Source organism: Piliocolobus tephrosceles, chromosome 13, assembly GCF_002776525.5.
Source record: "Piliocolobus tephrosceles isolate RC106 chromosome 13, ASM277652v3, whole genome shotgun sequence".
Taxonomy (NCBI): domain Eukaryota; kingdom Metazoa; phylum Chordata; class Mammalia; order Primates; family Cercopithecidae; genus Piliocolobus; species Piliocolobus tephrosceles.
In genome coordinates, this window is record NC_045446.1 from 13071501 (window position 1) to 13093992 (window position 22492).

At 36.5% G+C, this 22492-nt stretch overlaps 1 protein-coding gene across 1 annotated transcript in view; it reads right to left on the reverse strand.

Annotated features, from left to right (window-relative positions):
* Positions 1-1276: 1276 nt before the first annotated feature.
* The window catches only part of LOC111544957 (membrane-spanning 4-domains subfamily A member 5-like), a 33081-nt gene continuing 11865 nt past the window's right edge, over positions 1277-22492 (reverse strand). The window contains exons 3-5 of the mRNA XM_023215836.2: positions 16090-16146; positions 3953-4083; positions 1277-1316 (exon numbers count right to left, since the gene is read on the reverse strand). Coding sequence (XP_023071604.1) covers positions 1277-1316; positions 3953-4083; positions 16090-16146 — 228 coding nt within the window. The remainder of the gene's footprint in view (positions 1317-3952; positions 4084-16089; positions 16147-22492) is intronic.

A 22492-nucleotide genomic window follows, 5' to 3' on the forward strand; every position in this document is an offset into this window, starting at 1 on the left:
ATAAAAAGGATTCTCAGATAGTTTCAATTTGAGAGTATTTCTCAGCTCCCTGGCCAGGGCAGCCAAGTAGATGGTGGTGCTCTTAAATGGAAAAGACAAGGTAATCACTTTGTGGGTGAGATGATTAGTTCAGTTTTAGATGTGTTTTATTTGAGGTGCTTTGGAATCATTTGAAGTTGGCAAAATGAGCCTAGAGCTCAGTAGAAAGGTCTAGGGTGGAGATTCAACATTTGGATTATTATCAATTTATAGATGGTATACATCTACCAAGCTGTAGGTATATATGGTGTTGCCTATAAAAAAGCTATAGAGGTACAGTTGGAAAAGTCAAGGCACAGAATAGCAACCTGAAGAGATTAAGACCTAGGTAAGAAGGCAGGTCAAAGGGTCAAACAGATGAGATTAGAAAGTGGTACAATGGGGAGGAAGCTTAAATTTCCTAAACCTTTCTACACGTGTGGTCTAGGATATATGGACAACTCATTTTCTTCTTTGTGTTAACTTTGGTCTCCTTCTCAGTTGTTTTTATGATCTCACAGATCCCTAAGCCTCAGCCTGTTGATTGGGTACTGGGGAAAAAGGGTGGGAATATCTTTCACTGAAGTTCTCTGATTCAGTGAGATTGAGGTCAAATGGAGGTTAAGTTTTCCTTTAGACATGAAGTAGTTGGAATGGAGAAAGCAGGAAAATGGCTTTATTGAGAAAAGGTTTTTACCATCTTTTTCAACGTCTCCATTACTCCCACATCTTCGTTTCTGGAGACACTAAATTTCTACACTTAGATAGTCGACTTGTTCTCCCAAATTTTGAGAAATAAAGGCTTCAGACTTCAGTAGTCCCATATCCCCGTGCCTGGTAACAACTTCTACAAAGTTTTTTGTTCCCAGGGTAATATCTGTTGAATTAAACAGACCTGAGCCAGAAAATCACATGTCTTCTACCTTATTCTCTCATATGGTGTGGACATAAAAGTATCCTGTAATGCAAAACACTTTTATAAAAGGGAAGATTATTCAGCTGTGGAGGGACCCATGTAAGTGCACGACAGTTAGCGCCGAGTGTTCTCAGTTATCTACAATCAGAGCTTAGTGGTGGCATTATTTATACTTAATTCATATCAAAACCTTAGTTATTCAAATACTGTTCATAACAGAAGACAACATCCTTTGATTTACTAAGGGAGAAATGGGATACTCACTGCATCTTTATCTTCCTGTATGTTTTGCTTGGAATGCCCAGTGGATGACTATACTTGCGACAAACAACTCCAAGATGGTTAATATGAACAGATATTCCGAAAGGAGTTTACCAGTTTTCTGTACCCAAAAAGAAAATGTACATTCATTACAGGTCTTTCTGTGTGAACGCTTTAGAATTGATAAAGGTATCTTAAAATTGAAGAAGAAAAACAGAAGAGAAAAACGACCCACCATATCCTCCACCTTCAACAAGAGAATTTTAAATATTTTTTAATCGTAATTACAACTGATAATTATTGAGGATGATGATAAACTGATACATTTCTGCCAAGTGGATGATGAGAATCATTGATTGTGTTTTCTTGTTTATTGTTGTGGATAATAACAGGAAATTTTCACTGAGGCCAATAAATCTCTGGGGAAGATGGAATTGTGACACCCTTGAGGTTTAGTGTTGTAGAACTTATTTAATAGAGAAACATATACAAATCTGCCCTGTTGATAGGAAAGGACGCTAAAGAGAAACAATGAAAGAAAAGAATGTTTGGACTTGTAACCTGGACTCAACACAAGGGCTTATGTGGCCCGGGGGTAGGAATTTCCTCCTGGGATTGTGCCTCTGTCTATAAGCCCCAATAGATCCATATCCTGACAGGATAGCTGGGTTGGAAACAATAATACAGAATCTGTAATATTGGAAGCCCAAGCCTCTTCAGTACTCAATGCACTTTTATGATAAGGTCACCACGGGCTACTCAGATCAGTGTTAAATAATGACATCATTTAGTAGTAACTGAACCATGGCAGGGAAATTAAGGGCATGCTGGTGGACTGATGAGATACTCCATGACTCTGTTAACTAAGGGTTTGGAGCCAATATTGAACGTTTGGATCCCAGTGGTTTTGAATAACTTGAGAGGGTCAACAGGGAGGAGTCCTCAGAAGGAAGATTCTAGATTTCCTACTAATATGAATATTGATAGTTTAAGAGATAAATTAGAAAAATGAAAGAGTTAAGATCATAATTAAAAATCAATCCGGCCGGGCGCGGTGGCTCAAGCCTGTAATCCCAGCACTTTGGGAAGCCGAGACGGGCGGATCACGAGGTCAGGAGATCGAGACCATCCTGGCTAACACGGTGAAACCCCGTCTCTACTAAAAAATACAAAAAACTAGCCAGGCGAGGTGGCGGGCGCCTGTAGTCCCAGCTACTCGGGAGGCGAGGCAGGAGAATGGCGGGAACCCGGGAGGCGGAGCTTGCAGTGAGCCGAGATGGCGCCACTGCACTCCAGCCTGGGCGACAGAGCGAGACTCCGTCTCAAAAAAAAAAAAAAAAAAAAAAAAAAAAAAAAAAAAAAAAGATCAATCCGATAAAATGAGTCATTCTTGTTCTTAAGCAACATCTTTATGTTTCTGTTTATTTAAGATACCACTTTAAGGTATCCATCAGGGTATGTGTCATAAAATATTAGCATTCTCTGCAGCAGCAAAATGATTCTTTGATGTGCCACTGAATTGATTTTTGTAAAAGCTCAATTTTGTGGGGTAAGATAATTTAGAATTTAAAACCATTCTGCATTAGAAAAAATTCTGTAAGTGACTAGCCATGTGACTCTGAGCAAGTAGTTTAAAATTTCTAAACTCATTTCTTTATTGAATCAGAGACATAAATGGTCCCCTAAGGAGGTTTACAGTTGCACTCACTGTAAAATCACTTTCAAAGCTACATAGAAATAAGACAAATCCAGCAAAATACAAACTGGTGTATTCTTTGCAACTAGATAATTAACCAAGAGGTTTGGATGTTGAAGTAAGGAGAGTTTACTTAATGAGTTAGGAATTTAAATATAGGCAATATCTAATGGGTTCAATTCAGAAAAGTTGATTTCTAAGTATTGGTAAAAGTCCCCACTATGTTGCCCTTCATCAAGCCCTGGGAAGATGGGATAGAGCAGAAGGACAGAAATCCTAGAGAAGACTTTGGCCCCTTACGCTTCAATTTCTATACAACTTGCTTAGCACTGACTTCTACCTTCTTGCCCTCCTAGCCCCTTCTCTATACACCAACAAACGTGTATGGATAAATGCACATATGTCCACAGTTCCACATGAATGGGAACACAGATATACACAGATACTGAAATGCAAATGTGAACACACTTAGACTCCCACAGACCTGCTGAACAACGGACAGACTCAAAGCAGACAGTGCAAAAATGTCCCATGAACGATATAGAACTGAGTACTCATGCATTCAAAATGACATACGTGTACAGAGTTCAGCTTTATCCTTTTTATAAACTACAGCCCTGACATTGAACATAAACCCCTGGGTATCACAGGTACATGAGTATGCCAGTTCCTTCTTGGAAGACCAAGTCTTGCTATAACAAACTTGATCTTTTAAGGCCTGGGAGAACTGACCTCAGAGATGCAGGAACCTGGAATGAACTGAGCTGCCCATCATAAAAATATTGTGGCTATCAGGTGGGTCCAGAATTGAATACAATGCTTAGTCACTCAAAATGCATCTATTAATATTTATAATACCTTTCATTTGTTTACTTGAGGTTTTGGGTGGTCTTGGGTTTAGAAATACAGCTCATAGTTTGATTCACATTATTAATAGATGCATATACCATGAGGTAAACTAATGGTGAGGGTTACCTCCATGACTTGTACTTAAGTACTCTGATCACTTAGTAAATATTTAACACATGATTCTAAAATTGTGATGAGATTCTCACAGAAACCTGGTACTTACATGTGGCCAAAGAGGATTTTTTGAACTTTTACTATATTTTATAAACTCAATTGATAGTAAAAGCAGACCAATCACTGAAATACAGGCACTTATGATGTTTACTACTAAAGCATAAGACACCTGCAAGAGAGAAAAATAATCATTTGGTCATTGGAAATTATCCATATGCATCATTGACAAGTATATTAAAGTAAAACATTGTTTTTAAAAGTAAAAGGTTTATATAAATGTTGATATTTTCAGCATAGTAGGATCATTACAAAGACAGTCAGAACTGCAGATCTGTCAGGATCCCAATAGGAATAAACCATTCTGGAGATGATACAATTTTTGATATAATAAACAAGTTTATTTCTTCACTGACCATTTATTGAATGCCTATTCTATACTCTGTAATCTATGCTCTGCATTAATAGATAAAAAGACAGAAAAGAAATGATCTCTGCACTCAAGGAATTTTCAGGTTATTGAGGAAGACAAAGAAGTGCATGTTAAATGTGAATAGAATGTAAAAAAATTATTAATAATGTAGGCAAATTCATAGTGCCATACAGTTTCAGAATATCAGAGAGCTAACATTTCAGGAGTTTGTTATGGTTCATTTTGGAGTGGAAGAAGGAGAGCTGCAGAAAATTTTGTTGGAAAGATAGGTGCTATCTAGCTAGATATTTAGGATTTTATCTTGAAGATGGTAGAGAACGGCATGCATACGTATAACGTTGCTGCATAATTGCACTTTGTCCATGTATACGATCAGAGAGGTGACATGACATTAAGAAGATCCTTATTTATTATATTTATTTCTTTGTCTACATTTGAATATCTATGTCTGTATCTATGTATCTCCTGTACAAACTAGATAATACCATTCTGGATATAGAAATCGGCAAAGATTTCATGACAAAGACACCAAAAGCAATTGCAACAAAAACAAAAATTGAAAAATGGGATCTAATTAAACCAAGCAACTTCCGTGCACAGCAAAAGAAACAATCAACAGAGTGAACAGACAACCTCCAGAATGAGAGAAAATTTTTGCAAACTATGCATCTGACAAAGGTCTAATATCCAGCATCTGTAGGAAACTTAAACAAATTTACAAAGATAAAACCAAACATCCCCATTAAAAAGCAGACAAAGAACAGGAACAGACATTTTTCAAAAGAAGACATACATGTGGCCAACCAGCATATGATAAAAAAACTCAACATCACTGGTCATTAGAGAAATGCAAATCAAACACGAGATACCATCTCACACCAGTTAGAATGGCTATTACTAAGAAATAAAAAAATGACAGATGCTGATAAGGTTTTAGAGAAAAAGTAACACTTATACACTGTGGGTGGGAGTGTAAATTAGTTCAATTAGTGTGGAAGACAGTGTGGTGATTCCTCAAAGACATAAAAACAAACTACAATTTGACCCAGCAGTCCCATTACTGGAAATATATCCAAGGGAATATAAATCATTCTGTCATAAAGACACATGCATGTATATGTTCACTGCAGCATGATTCACAATAACAAAGACATGGAATCCACCTAAATGCCCATCAATAGTAGACTGGATAAATAAAATGTGGTACATATACACCATGGAATACTATGCAGCCATAAAAAAGAGAAGATCATTTTCTTTGCAGGAACACGGAAGGAGCTGGAGGCCATTATCCTTAGAAACTAATGCAGGAACAGAAAACCAAATACTGCCTGTTCTCACTTGTAAATGGGAGCTAAATGATGAGAACACATGAACACATAGAGGGAAACAACACACTGGAGCCTATTGGAGGGTGAGGGTTAGAGAAGGGAGAGGATGAGAAAAAATAACTAATGGGTACTAGGCTTAATACCTGGGTGACGAAATAATCTGTAAAACAAACCCCCATGACACAGGTTTACCTATATAACAAACCTGCACATGTACCCCGGAACTTAAAATAAAAGTTAAATTTAAAAAGATATGTATATTTCCTTCTATCTAATATGAATTAGATAATAATTACTAAAGCTTAAACTACTTAATTCTGAAACCAACTTCACTGGATAAAGGATGTGTTTATCGAAGTTGCTGTTGTATGTTGTATAGGGATCTCAACTAATTTATTCTTTTGGAACAAATCTCCCTTAAAGAAATACAAATGAAAATAAAGTGTTTATTATTTCATTTTATAACCTCAACATACAACTGTATTGCTTAGTAAATTTTGGTATGTTGACATAATTCAGTCTTTAAAATGAAGTATATTTGGTAAATATTTCATTTTCTCAACTATACAGACAATAGTTATGTCAAAATAATCTGGTTTTATTTAGAAAAGAGCCACCTTGTTGAGGAAATACATCAATAAGGCCCTGTGGAGCAGATGTTCTTCTCTGGAGCGTGAAGTTTTTCTGGGAAAAACTTATCTGAATAAAACAAGCAGAAACACTTGTTTTGATTCCTGCTCTCCGTTGGGATGGTACTGGCCATATTTAAAGTATACAATTTGAGAAATCATTAATACAGAAAGATATACAGTAAGTGCACTGTAAGAAGAGAGTGAAAGTATGGAGGAACTGGAATACTCAGCCTGTGGGTGGAAATGTAATATGCTACAACCACTTTGGAAAACAGGTTAGCAGTTTCTTGAAAAGTGAAACATGCATATACTCTACGATTCACGTATTTACTAAAGACAAATGAAGGCATATGTCTGTACGAAGACTTATATGTAAATGTTCATAGTAGCTTTATTTGTAAAAGCTCAAAACTGGAAACTGCAAGTTCCATCAATAGGTGAATGGATAAATGAATTGTGATATATCCATAAAATTGAATATAATTTAGAAATAAAAAAGGGATTGATAACTTATATACATGGATGAATCTCAGGATAATTATGCTGAATGAAATAAGTCAAACAAGAAAGCATATATACTGTATTATTCCATGTGTATAAAACTCTGGAGAATGCAAATTAATCTGTAGTGATAAAAAGCAGATCAGTAGATGCCTGGGGGAAGGAGGGTTTTGAGGAGGGATAAGCAAGAGGGATGACAAAGGGGCACGGGAAAACTGTTGGGAGTGACACGCACTATCTTATTGTATTAATGGCTTACCAAATTGTGTACTTTAAATACATACAGTTTATTGTTTATTGTATGTCAATTATGCCTCAATAAAGCTATCAAAAATTAAGAAAGAGCATGAAGGGGCACTGTGTGAGAACCAGATGCAGTAAAAGAGTGTGAGGCATGGGATAAGCTACCCTCTATGACCCTGCCATCTACTATGAAGTTTTGTTTTGTTTGTTACTTCTTAGTAATTTTTGAAAATAGAGACCATATAATCAATTTTTTTTTTTTTTTTTTTGAGACAGAGTCTCACTCTGTCGCCCAGGCTGGAGTGCAGTAGTGGGATCTCGGCTCACTGCAACCTCCACCTCCCAGGTTCAAGCAATTCTCATGCCTCAGCCTCCCAAGTAGCTGGGACTACAGTCACACGCCATCATGCCCGGCTGATTTTTGTATTTTTAGTAGAGACCGGGTTTCACCCTGTTGGCCAGGCTGGTCTTGATCTCCTGACCTCAAGTGATCTGCCCATCTTGGTCTCCTAAAGTGTTGGGATTACAGGCATGAGCCACTGCACCCAGCAAGATGGTATAAAGAATATTTTAAGAAACACTTATACTTTTATTGCAGCCACAGAAAATAATAAATTATTAATCTTTATTTAAAAAAACCCCGGCTTTGTTTCTAAAATAACTGAAACATTTCAGATAAAAGTTTTCTTGCCTAGTTCAATTTCAGGTTTTGGCTATTGTGAATAAACTCCTATAAACATGTGGGCAAGTTTCTGTTTTTTGTTTTTGACATATGTGTTTATTTCTCAGAGTTAAGTGCCTAGCAATGAATTGCTGGATCATATGGCAGGTGTATATTTAAATTTTGAATGAATGACCACATATTTTTATAAGCTCATGGTGTCATTTTACACTTCCAATGACAATATGAAGGGCTTGTTTTCTCCACATACCTGTTAACATTTGTTGTTAAGTATGCTATTTCTTCTCTTTTTGGCTTCTATTTTCAGGAAATATCTTTCTTCATTCCTTCACTTTCAGTCTATATGTGTCCTTAAAGGTGAAGCGAGTGTCTTGTAGGCAGCAAATAGTTGCATTTTGTTTTCTAGTCTATTTAGTTACTTAATTTTTTTATTGGAGAATGTAGTCAATTTACATTCCCGGTAATTATTAATATATAAGAATTCTTATTGCTGTTTTGTGGTTTATTTTCTTTTTAAACTATCCTTTGTTTCTTTGCTCCTCTCTTACTGTCTTTTGTAATTTGATGATTTTCTGTGGTTGTATGATTTGATTTCTTAGTTTTTATATTTTGTGCAACTATTATAAGTTTTTGTATTGTGGTTACCATGAGGCACAAATAAAATATTTTGTAGTTGTACCAGGCTTTGAAAGCTGATAACAACTTAACTTTCAATACAAAATGTCTGCATTTTACTTTTTCCCCTATTTGTTATTTGGATGTCAAAATGTGTATCTTTTGTAATTTTGTAATTTGTATACCTTAGTTTATTGTAGTTATAGGTGTTTTTCTTCTAACACTTATATTAGAGATAAAATTGCTTTATGTACCACCATTATAGTACTAGAATATTCTGAATATGACTGTGTATTATTTATATCACCAAGTTTTATACTTTTATATGTTTTATGTTGTTAATTTGTGTCATTGTGTTTTTGTTTTCAGCTTAAATAGCTCCCTTTCATGATTCCTGTAAGGCAGGTGTAGTGATGATGAGACCCCTTAGCTTTTTTTTGTTTTTTGTCTGGGAAAGTTTTAATTTTTCCCTTATTTCTAGAATAGCTTTGCAAGGGCCGGGCGCGGTGGCTCACGCCTGTAATCCCAGCACTTTGGCAGGCTGAGGCGGGTGGATAGCCTGAGATCAGGAGTTTGAGACCAAACTGGCCAACATGGTGAAACCTGTCTCTACTGAAAATACAAAAATTGGCCAGGCGTGATGGCAGGTGCCTGTAATCCCAGCTACTCAGGAGGCTGAGGCAGGAGAATCACTTGAACCCGGGAGGTGGAGGTTGCAGTGAGCCGAGATCACGCCATTGCACTCCAGCCTGGGCAACAAGAGCAAGACTTTGTGTCAAGAAAAACAAATAATAAAAATAATAGCTTTGCAAGGTAAAATATTCCTGGTTGACCTTTTGTTGTTGTTGTTGTTTACAGCACTTTGAGTACATTATTCCACTCCTCCCTGGCCCACATGATATCTGCTGAGAAGTCTGCTGATAGCTGTATTGCAACCCTCTCGAATATGATATGTTTCTTATCTCTTGCTACTTTGAGAATTCTTTGTCTTTGATTTTTGATAGTTTGAACATGATATGTCTTGGTTAACCCTTCTTTGGGTTTAATTTGATTGAAGACTTCTGAGCCTCCTGTATCTGTATGTTGCCATCTTTTTCCAGATTTGAAACGTTTTCAGCCATTAGTTTTTTAAATATGCTTGCTCTTCCTTTCTCTCTTTTCCTTCTATAAATTCAATTATGAAAATGTTATTTGAAATGGTCAGGGTCAGAGACTATATTCCACAGGTATGTGTAGTCATAGGATTCCCTCCCTGGTGGGGTCTGGACAGAACCTCCGACTGGGCTCTGAAGATTGATGGGGCCTCTGCTCAACTGCTAGTGTCAGGCAGAGCCAGATGTTCTGCTTCATAGATATGCTCATATATTGGCTTGCCTCCCAGCCTGATACATCCTTTTGCAGGTCTCTGAGGCTGGGTTACTGCTTAGCTAATCATGTTGAGCTGGGCAAGAAGGTACACTCTGCAGCAATGTCCAAATGCAGACTTGCTTCTCAGCCTGGGAGAGCCTTATGCAGAGCTCTGATGCTGGGTGTCAAAGCTAGACAAAGGCTTGAGCCTGGCAAATCTCTCAACTGTGCTTCCTGCAGAGAGATGCTTTTGGCTAATCTCTCTGGTTGGGTGCCTCTGCTGACCAGAATACAGAGCCGCAGCCAAGATTCACGTGCTGGTTGCTGTGGGCCCCGCCTTTCTATTTCTAGCTGACACCACATAGTCTATCCCTGATGATACTTCCAATGTTCCCCATTTGGCAAGACAGAAGTGGGCCTCCTGCAGAATACCCAAGAATGCTGGGGAAGCTGGATGTCCACCATGGGCTCCCTTTTCATTCCCTTGTAGAAATCTTGGGCCCAAGGAAATTCTTTCTGTGTGGTGGGTGCTATGCCATTGTCGTGGAGAGGTGACAGAGTCAAAGTGAAAGCATTTCTCTTACCTTTCTAATGTAGCTTCTATTTTCATCACAGTGTGATCTGAGAGCATACATTGTACAATGTTTATTTTAAAAAATTGATTAGCAATTAACATGTATTTTATGACTCAGAGCATGGTCTATCTTAGGGGCTGTTATAAGTGTCCTCCAGAAAAATGTGTTCTTTTATTGTATGAGTATTGTATTGATGTCAATTATATCCAAGTGACTGATGGTGTTGTTGAGTTCAACTCTGTACATACTGATTTTCTGCTTGCAGAATGTCTTTATTACTTATAGGAGTTAAAATCTTCAACTCTAATAGTGGATCCATATATGTTTCCTTGCAGTTCTACCAGCTGTTGCCTCATGTATTTTATTACTTTTTTCTTGGTCACATACATTGACCCTTTTATCATTATGTAATGCCTCTCTTTATTCCTGATAATTTTCCTTGCCCTGATGTCTGCCCTGTCTGAAGTTAATATAGTTACTCCTACTTTCTTTCAATTAGCTTTAACATGTGATATCTTTTTCCATCCTTTTACTTCCAATCTATATGTGTCTTTATATTTAGAGCAGGTTTCCTCTAGACAACATATTGTTGAATATTGTTTTTTGTTCCACTCTTCAAAAATCTCTGTCTTTTGATAGGTGCATTTAGATCACTGGTGTTTATAGTGATTATTGATAGAGGTGGATTAATATCTGTCATATATTTATTACTGGTCTTTATTCATTTCCCTTGTTCTTGCTTGTTTTTTCAGATTATGCTGTTTTTCTACCTTTTTTGGCTTAAATGAACATTTTATGTGATTCTGTTTTCTCTTTTTTATTAGCAAATCAAATATTTAAATAAACTTCTTCAAGTGGTTACCACAGTGTTTTCAATATACATTTACAACTAATCCAACTCTATTTGTCAAATAACAATATACTACTTCACAGATAGTACAAGTATCTTATGTTAACAAAGTAGTTCTAATTCCTTCCTCTCATCGTTTGTATCATTGCTTTCTTTCATTAAACCTAATTATAGGGTGTGATCATTGAATACATTGCTGCTATCATCATTTTGAATAAACTGTTAGATTAAATATAAGAAAAATGAAAGTTTTAATTTTTTCCTTCACTTTTTATTTCTCTTTTTTTCTTTATTAAGTTCTAAGTCTGACAAATATAATTTCTTTTGGTTCCTGAAAAATCTTAACTTTAACATTTCTTGCAAAGCAGGTTTACTCTCAACAAACTTCTTCAATTTTGCTTGTCTGAGAAAATATTTATTTCTCCTTCACTTCTGAAGAATAATTTCAGAGTGCAGAATTCTAGGTTGGCATTTCTCCAATACTTTAAATATTTAACTCCACTCTTTTTACTTGTGTGGTGTATGAGGAGGAGTCCTATGTAATTTTTATCCTTGATCCTCTATAGGTAATTTTTTTTTGGGCTTCTGATACGGTTTGAATCTGTGTCACTGCCCAAATCTCATGTTGAATTATAATCTCTCATGTTGGAGGTAGGGCCTGGTGGGAGGTGATTAGATCAAAAGGGTGGATTTCCCCCTCTGTTCTCATGATAGTGAATGAGTTATCATGAGATCTGATTGTTAAAAAATGTGTGGCACCTCCTCCCACCTTGGTCGTGCTCCTGTCATGTAAGATGTACCTGTTTCCCTTTCACCTTCTGCCATGATTTTAAGTTTCCTGAGGCCTCCCTAGAAGCCAAGCAGATGCTGTCCTGCTTCCTATACAGCCTGAGGAACTGTGAGTCAATTAAATCTCTTTCCTTTATAAATACCCAGTCTTAGGTATTTCTATATAGCAGAACAAACTAATACAACTTCTTTCAAGATTTTTAAAAAAATATTTGATTTTCTGTGGTTTAAGTATAATTTTCCTAAGTGTATATTTTTTGGCATTTATTCTGCTTAGTGCCCTTTAAGTTTCTGGATCTGTGGTTTGGTCTGATATTAATTATCAGTCATTATTGCTACAAATATTTCTTCCGCTCCCTCTTGTTCTTTTTTTGGCAGTTCCATTATGCACATGTTACTTCTTTTGTCTTTATCTCACAGTTCTTGGATTTTTTGTCCTGTTTTTTTTCAGTTTTTTTTTTCCCTTTACTTTTTAGTTGTGGATGCTTCTATATTTACTGATCCTTAAACTCACTAATTCTTTCCTCAGACATGTCCAGACTACTAATGAGCCCATCAAAGGCATTATTCATTTCTGTTACAATGTTTTTTTATTTCTAGCATTTCCTTTTTATTACATCTTAGAATTTCTGTTTCTCTGATTACACTACTTATCTGTTCTTGCATGTTGCCCACTTTATTCCATTAGATTTCTCAGCATATTAATCATAGCTTTTTGAAGTCACAGTGTGATAATTTCAACACCTCTGTCACATCTGGTGTTTTTAACTATAGTCATCATGTTGCACCATAAGGTCTCTTGAACTTATTACTCCTATCTAACTAAAATTTTGTAAGCTTTGACCCTTCCATTAGAGGATAATACACTCTCTCAGCTTTTGTTTGTCTGAGAAAGTCTTCATTCTTAATTTTTGAAGAACAGCTTTCCTGGGTCATTTGTTGATAGTATTTTTCTTTCACCACTTTGATTATATCATCCTATTCTGTCCAGGCCTGTTACATTTGTGCTGAGAAATCTCCTACTAGCCTTGTTGAAACTTTCTTATATATTAGTTACTTCTTTTTTCTTATTGTTTTCAGGAGCCTCTCTTTGTCTTTGATTTTTGACAGTTTGATTATATGTTGGTATAATCTTGCTTGGATTGATCTAATTGGAGACCTTTGGTCCTTCCTGTACCTGGATATTTATATCTTTTCCCAGATTTAGAAAGCTTTCTTATGTTATTTTAATAATATTTCCAACGCCATTTGTCTTTGTCTTCTTCTTCTTGAACTCCTATATTTTGAATATTTCCTCTTTTGATCTTGTCCCACAAATCCTATAGTTTTTTTGTCCTTTTCATTTTTTTCTCCTATGACTGTATATATTCAAATGCCTTGTCTTCAGTGTCACAGTATTTCTTCTGCTTGATGAATTCTGTTGTTGCTGCTCTCTGTTGCATTTTAAACTTCATTTATTTTTCAGCTTCAGAATTTCTTTTTAATTTTCAAAAATAATTTTATTCACTCTGTTAAATTTCTCATTTTGGTCAGTTATTGTTTTCCTGATTTTATAAAATTATCTGCATTTTCTTGAAGTTCCTTGAGCCTTTCAATGACAATTACTTTGAATTATTGATGATGAAGTTCATATATTTCCATTTCTTTGGGGTCAGCTACCGGGAGCATACTATGTTGTTTTGGTGGTATGTCTTCTTGTTTTCTCATTTTTGTGCCTTATATTGATATCTGTCCATTTGAAGTAGGAGCCTTATTCCAGTTTTTTTCATACTGGCTTTGTCTAGAAAAGACTTTCACCAGATTCAGAGATTCTGAGCAGAGCATCTGGTATGGCTGGCTTGTTGCTGGAGTCCTCAGGCAAGCTGGCCTGATACCAGGTTAGCAGGTAGGTGGGCCTGAATCCTGGTTCTGTGGAGTTGTGCCTGTAGCCCTGATCTACCATGGTGGACTTGTTGATTGGCATATGGGTATGGGCCAGGAGCCTGTATCCATGGGGGCCAGCCTGAAGCCTGAGTCTACAAGAGCTGAGCTGATACTAGTGTGAACCTTGAGCCTGAGTCTTTAGGGGTCACTCAGATGTTGTGATGGGCCTGGCACCTGGGACCACTGACATGGGTCTGCATTCTGAGTCCATGGGGCTGGTCTGGTGCTGGGGCAAGTCTAAACCAAGTCTGTAGGGATGAGTCTGGGTCCTGAGTCCATGGGCATTGGAATGGGTCTGCAAGGGTGGTCATGGTGCCTCAGTCCATGTGGCTCATTTTGGCAATGGGGTCCACTGGGGTGGGCCTGGACCTTGGGTCTGCTGGGTCCTCTGGAGATTTGGGCTTATAGGAACTGGCCTGCAGCTTAGGGTTGGCCTGGTGCTAGGGCAGGTGTAGAGTCTGGGTCCGTAGGACTAGTCTGGAGTCTAGGATGGTTTGAGTTGAACTTGTGCCTGGTATCACTGGAGATGGCCTTATTTCTTGTTGTGTATATTTTCAGTCATGTTTTAAAGTGATTTCTATGGGAATTCCAATTAGCGTGTTAATTTTTAAAAATCTATAATTTCTATCTCTTTATTGATATTCTGTATTTGGTGACATATCATGTTCATGCTTTCTTTTAATTCTTTAAACAATTTTTTTTTTTTTTTTGGTTCTCTGACCATACTTAAAAGATCTAATTTAAAGTCTTTGAGTAGTAAGTACCAAATTTTGTCCCCCACAGTAATATTTTTCTGTTGGTTGTTGTTTTTGCTATTTTTGCTATTTTTGTTTTTGTTTTTCTTATTTCTTCTTCTTTGTTAAATTTCCTGGATTAATTCTGTAAATATTTTATTCCCTCAATGTGGCCCATGGGTTATCTGCTTCCTGGGAGCTATCCCTGGCCCAGTGTAATTTAATGTCAGTCCATAATCCTTTGCCAAGGAGAGTATGTATGAGAATATATGCTTAACACTTCACTTAGTTTATAAGACAGCTTCAGCTTTCACTTCTTCCTTGCTTAGGGCCTCATAGTCAGCCAGAGGTAAATGAGTGGTGGGCCTTTCTTCTTTCTTAGTTGTTTCCTGGGCATGCACATAGCTTTCCATATTTGTGAGGGACTTTAGATCTCCAAGAATATGTCAGAGCTTTTCAAAGCTCCTTATGATTATCTAGTTATTCAGGATTGTCTTTTAAATTTCTGACCAAACCCTTATTTACCTGCATTCATAGCCTTACTAAGTTGTGCTATTGTTAGCGGATTGATGGTGTTTACGCCATCTAGTGGTAGGAGTTTGTTTTCACTGAGCTGAAATCTTCATACAAAAAATAGCCAAAACATCCTGGGAACAGAGGTGCAATTTCAGACAAAATATTGACTCTGCTCAGATGATGGCACTTTTAATAGAGCATCACAAGATGTCGGTCCTCTAAGCTGGTTGCTCTACTGCTGGCTTTTCATACATACTCTGCCAATGAGCTTGAAGGGAGAGGGGATAGAAATTAGCCTCAAATTAAAACATTATAGATCTCTCTATTTTTCTGAGGTTTACTAGCATCTCTTAGATAATTTTCTGTTTTAGCTGTGGCTTTGATTAATTTCCAATGCTCTGAAATCATTACTTTTGGTTGTTTTGCCAGTGATTTCCCTGCTTTTGTTCTCAGTCTGCCATTCCAGAAGTCAATCTTCTAGCATTTACATATACATAATTATTCTAATTTCTTATTCTTTCACCTCACTTCCTATCAATACAAAATGCAATATTCACTAAAGGAAATCAACACGATCCAGACTCTTTAAAACACCACATACACAGTAGCCCCCATACAATTAAAAGTTCCTAGACATGTGAAGAAAGAAGCAAGAGAAAAAGAAGGTAATAACAGAAACTGGGTCATTTCAAGATAGCTATATTTATGTCTTCATTGAATTTTTATTTGCACTAAATGATTTATCATGTAGAAATTTAGCTTCTTGATTAACTTCATACATCTGAGTCATTTTTATAACTGATGAAATATAACAATGACTTCAGTAACTGGCATGTATTCTGTTTTTGTTTGAAAATGCAATGGAAACTTACATTTCTTATATTTTAAAAATCTATTCTTCAATTATATATAGGTTGCTAGTGACACACAGACAATGCTGTCTACCCACTGACTTTCCTTCTTTTGGCAAATGAAACTCTAGAGCTGCTATAAGCATTCTGACTTACCAAGAATGGTGAACGTCTCTTTTCTAACAATACTGTAAAGGCTCCCGAGAAGATAAACTGGAAACAAAGATTACATTTGTTAATACCCAGTCATTATGCTTATGTATAAACTTAAAAAGTAAGAGAATTCTGGAATGTTTTAACATAAAGAATATGGGACCATTGAGAAAATCATTCAGGATATAATTCAAGGGTTTTTTTTTTTTTTTATTTGTGAAGATGGGAGAAAGCCATGAAATCTCTGGCTACTAATTTAATATATGTATTGGAAATAGAATCTAAGGGCATTCTGAAGTGACTTTATGGAAAAAGGAGTCTCAATGTTTCCTTAGTTTTTGTCAATTATAATTTATTAAAGCCAATATGTAAATTACAGGAAAATGCACACAATTAATGAATTTACTACTGGGAAATGTTGTATCTTGGTGACTTCATATGAAAATACTTTTAATATATTGCTTATATATTTTATTAATAGAAAATATCATTCATAAAATATTGGTGCTTCAGTTTACATACTTAAATAGAAGAATTATACAATGTCTTCCATGAGAAGCTTGTTCTGAGATCTTCCATCATTTCGTGACACTTGTTAGAAAGATGGCAATTATGGTGTATCAGAAATTTATTTTACTCACAGATGCAACATTTATGAACTTATAAAACTTTCCACAGCGTTAAGAAATGAACAGGTCAGTTAGTAGTATGGGAGAGGGATGTTCTTTTCCCAGAAAAAAGCTGGAAACTCATATGTCAATGCTAAATAGAATTTTGAAGTAAGAAGGATCTGAGGTTGAGTTCTTTGCTCTTTGCTTTCTCTGTGACTCAGGAAAATTACTTAACCTATAACTTAGTTTTGCTTTTTTCATTGGTAACATGAGGATAATCTGTTACACCGTGTTATTGTGGTAGTGTTGTAATAGTTACATATAATGTTTCGATTTTTTTTCCAAGATGGCAGATTAGGGGGCTTTTAGCATACTTTAGCAACTTGGAAATAAAAGAATAGTGCATAAAGATCAACTCTGTGGGCTTTAATTCAAAAAGGAAAACAGAAACTCACGGATGTTGTTAAGGACCCCCAGATCCTGGAGAAGAGAGCATGGGCGAACAGTCCCCATGATGATGTCTGGCTGATAGAAGTGAGTGAAGTCCCACTGTGTGAGAGAAGCAGAGAGCCTCCCTCTGTGACTCATCTTTGCATGGGAAATCCAAGGAACCCAGGCTGTGGGGGAGCATTTTATTTCTCCCAAGCTCTGGAGCTAACTTAGGGAGAAGCTGGGAGACACTGAGAGGGAAAGGCACTGGGAAAAGCTGCAGACATTTTCCCAAACCCAGGACCAATAGCAGGACATCATTTTTAATCTGGGTGCACACAAAGTCAGTCATTCTATGGTGAGCCTGCAGCATGGCCACGTAAGGATTATAGTCTTGGGCCAGAGATTGGAGTTCTTGCCCTGGTGTGGGCTAAGAGCCTCCACAGCTAGAACTGTGGAAAGTGTCTGAGCAGTGAGCACTGGAATTGTGCTCTCCTGCGTTGCAGGCCTGAGGTGGGAGCAGAGCTGCTACAGTTGTGGATCTCATTCTTTTGTATGGTTGAATAGTACTCCATTGTGTATATGTACCACATTTTCTTTATTCATCCTTTTATGTACACTTAGGTTGCTTCCAAGTCTTAGCTATTGTAAACAGTGCTGCAATAAATGTAGGAGTGCAGATATTTCTTCGATACACTGATTTCCCTTCCTTTGGGTATATATGTAGCAGTGGGACTGCTGGATCATATAGTAGCTGAATTTTTAGTTATCCAAGGAACCTCCAAACTATTCTGCATAGTGGGTGTATTAATTTACATTCCCATGAACAGTGTACAAAGGTTCCGTTTCCTCCACATCGTCACCAGCATTTGTTAGTGCCTGTCTTTTGGATATAAGCCATTTTAACTGGGGTGAGATGATATCTCATTGTAGTTTTGATTTGCATTTCTCCAAAGATCAGTGATGTTGAGCACCTTTTCATATACCTGTTTGTCATTTGTATGTCTTATTTCGAGAAATGTCCACTGAAATCTTTTGCCTATTTTTTAATCGGATGACTAGATTTTTTCCTTATAGAGTTGTTTGAGCTTCTTATATATTCTAGCTATGAATCCCTTGTCAGATGGGTAGTTTGCAAACATTTTCTCCCATTCTGCGGATTGTCTCTTCACTTTGTTGATTGTGTTCTTGCTGTGCAGAAACTTTCAAACTGGATGTGATTCCATTTGTCCATGTTTGCTCTGATTGCCTGTGCTTCTGAGGTATTGCTCAAGAAATTTTTGCCCAAACCAATGTCCTGGAGATTTTCCTCATGTTTTCTTGTAGTAGTTTCATAGTTTGAGGTCTTAGATTTGTCTTTAATCCATTTTGATTTGATTTTTGTGTATGGTGAGAGATATTAATTCTTCTGCATATGGATATTCAGTTTTCCCATCACCATTTATTGAAGAGACTGTCTTTTCCCCAGTATATGTTCTTGGTACCTTTGTTGAATATGTGTTCACTCTAGGTGTGTGGATTTGTTTCCTGGTTCCCTAGTTAATTTCTAGGTATTTAATTTTATGTGTGACTGTTGTAAATGAGATTAATCTTTTTATTTCTTTTTCAGATTGCTCACTGTTGGCATATAGAAACACTACTGATTTTTGTATGTTGATGTTGCATCCTGCAACTTTACTGAGTTTATCAGTTTTAATAGTTTTCTAGTGGAGTCTTCAGGTTTTTCCAAATATAAGGCAATATCATGTGCAAACAAGAATAATTTGACTTTTTCCTTTTCAATTTGGATGCCCTTCATAGCTTTTTCTCGTCTGATTGCTCTAGCTAGGACTTCCAGTACTATGTTAAATAACAGTGGTGGCAGTAGGCATCGTTGTGTTCCAGATCTTAGAGGAAAGGCTTTCCATTTTTCCCCATTCAGTATGATACTAGCTGTGGGTCTGTCATAAGTGACTTTTATTATATTGAGGTATGTTCCTTATATCCTCAGTTTTTTGAGGGTTTTTAACATGAAGAGATGTTGGGTTTTATCATATGACTTTTCAGTATCATTTGAAGTGATCTTATGGTTTTTATTTTTCATTTTGTTGATATAATGTACTACATTGATTTACTTGGTATGTTGATTCATCCTTGCATCCCAGGAGTAAATCCCACTTGGTCATGATGAATGATCTGTCTGATGCATTGTTGAATTTGGTTTGCTATTATTTTGTTGAGGATTTTTGCATCAATATTCATCAGATTGACCTGTAGTTTTCTTTTTTTTGTTTCTTTTTTTTTCGGATGGGTCCTTGTCTGGTTTTGATATTAGGGTTTTACTAGCCTTGTAGAATGACTTTGGAAGTATTCCCTTCTCCTCTATTTTTTTTTGAAACAGTTTGAGTAGAATTGATACTAGTTCTTTAAATGTTGGGTAGAATTCATCAGTTAAGCTATCAGGTCCCAAGTTTTTCTTTACTGAGAGACTTTTGACTATGGCTTTGACCTCATTCCTTGTTATTGGTCTGTTCAGGTTTTGGCTTTCTTTATGGTTCAATCTTGGTAGGTTGTATGTATCTTGGAATTTGTTCATTTTGTCTAGATTTTCCAATTTATTGGCATATAGTTGCTCATAGTAGCCACTAATGATCTTTTGAATTTCTGCAACATCAGTTGTAATGTCTCTTTTTTAATTCCAGATTTTATTTATTTGAATCTCTCTTTTTTTCCTGGTTAGTCTGGCTAAACATTTGTCAAATTTGTTTAACTTTGCAAAATATCAACTACCTGTTTCACTGATTTTTTTTCTCCCCGAGACAGAGTCTCACTCTGTTGCCCAGGCTGGAGTGCAGTGGTGCAATCTCGGCTCACTGCAAGCTCCGCCTCCTGGGTTCACACCATTCTCCTGCCTCAGCCTCCCGAGTAGCTGGGACTACAGGCACCCACCTCACCATGCCTGGCTAATCTTTTGTATTTTTAGTAGAGACAGGGTTTCACCGTGTAAGCCAGGATGGTCTCGATCCCCTGACCTCATGATCTGCCCGCCTCAGCCTCCAAAAGTGCTGGGATTACAGGCGTGAGCCACTGTCCCCGGCCTGCCCTTACACTTTCTATCATGAGATGACGTAGCATGAAGGTCCTCACAAGATGCCAGCATCTTGATATTAGAATTCCCAGCACCAAGAACTGTGAGAAATACATTTGTTTTCTTTTATAAATTACTTAGCCTGTGATGTTCTATCACAGCAACACAAAATGGACTAAGACAGAACGTATATTTTTGGCACCTCTGAATTGAATTAAGGCCCCATTTTTCTTATCTGAATCACTGCAGTAGCCTCTTCTAACTTCCCTAACATTCTCAAATCTAATCTCTTATTACTCATAGAGTAATGGTATTAAAACAAACCTAATCATAGCACTGTACTGAATCAGAATATTGTCTAGGGCTGTCCAATAGAAATATAATGCAAGCAACATATGTAATTATAAGTTTTCAAGTGCCATATTAAGAAAACTAAAAAGAAATATATATAACTTATTTTAATAATATTTTCTATAAGTTCACATACCCAAAATTATTTCAACATAGAATCAATATAAAATAATTATATATTTTACATTTTAAAATGTATACTAAGTTTTGAAATCTTATATGTATTTTATCTTTACAGCACTTCTCAGTGCATTTTAGTTGCATTTTCCAGGTTCAGTAGGTATATGTGACTATTGTATTGGACAGTGCAGCTCTAGTCCTTAGTTATCTCCTCTTTTCTATGTTTATTCATTTCCTTGGTGATCTCATCTAGTCTCATTACTAGATACCAGTGACTCTTCATTCTACTTTTTTAAGATTTCTTTCTTAAGCTTCTTTTTTGTCATTACATTTATTTTTTTTTAATTTACATAGGTTTTTGGGAACAGGTCATATTTGGTTACATGATCTTTAGTGGTGATTTGTGAGATTTTGGTGTACCCATCTCCTTAGCAGTATACACTGAACCCAATTTGTAGTCTTTTATCCCTCACCTCCTCCCACCCTTTCCCCCGAGTCCCCAAAGTCCCCTGTATTGTTCTTATGCCTTTGCAGCCTCATAGCTTAGCTCCCACTTATGAGTGAGAACATACAATGTATGGTTTTCCATTCCTGAGTTACTTCACTTAAATCAGTAGTCTCCAGTTCCATCCAGGTTGTTGTGAATGCCATTCATTTGTTGCTTTTTATGGCTGAGTAGTATTCCATTGTATATGTATACCACAGCTTCTTTATCTATTCGTAGATTGATGGACATTTGGGCTGGTTCCATATTTTTGCAATTGCAACTTGTGCTGCTATAAATACGTGGGTGCAAGTATCTTCTTTGTGTGACTTTTTTTCCTCTGAGTAGATACCCAGCAGTGAGATTGCTGGGTCAAATGGTAGTTCTACTTTTAGTTCTTTAAGAACTCTCCACACTGTTTCCATAATAGTTGTATTAGTTTACATTCCCCCACCAGCATAGAAGTGTTCCCTTTTCACCGCATCCATGCCAACATCTATTTTTTTTTTTTTTTATTTTTTGATTATGGCCATTCTTGCAGGAGTAAGGTGGTATCACACTGTGGTTTTGATTTGCATTTCCCTGATCATTAGTGATATTGAGCATTTTTTCACATGTTTATTGGCCATTTGTATATCTTCTTTTGAGAATTGTCTATTCATGTCCTTAGCCCACTTTTTGATGGGACTGTTTGATTTTCTCTTGCTAATTTGTTTGAGTTCCTTGTAAATTCTGGATATTAGTCCTGTGTCAGATGTGTAGATTGTGAAGATTTTCTCCCGCTCTGTGGGTTGTTTGTTTACTCTGCTGACTGTTCTTTTTGCTGTACAGAAGCTCTTTAGTTTAATTAAGTCCCACCTATTTATCTTTGTTTTTGTTGCATTTGCTTTTGGGTTCTCAGTCATGAAGTCTTTGCCCAAGTCAATGTCTAGAAGGGTTCTTCCGATGTTAATTTAATTTTATTTTTTTTTTAGATTTAAGTCCTTGATCTATGTTGAGTTGATTTTTGAATAAGGTGAGAGATGACGGTCCAGTTTCATTCTCCTATATGTGACTTGCCAATTATCCCAGTACCATTTGTTAAATAGGGTGTCCTTTCCCCACTTTATGTTTTTGTTTGCTTTGTCAAAGATATGCCAACTGTAAGTATTTGGCTTTATTTCTGGGTTCTCTATTCTGTTCCATTGGTCTATGTGCCTATTTTTATACCAGTGCCATGCTGTTTGGGTGACTATTGCTTTATAGTATAGTTTGAAGTTGGGTAATATGATGCCTCCAGATTTGTTGTTTTTGCTTAATATTGCTTTAGCTATGTGGGCTTTTTTTTTTTTTTTTTTTTTTTTT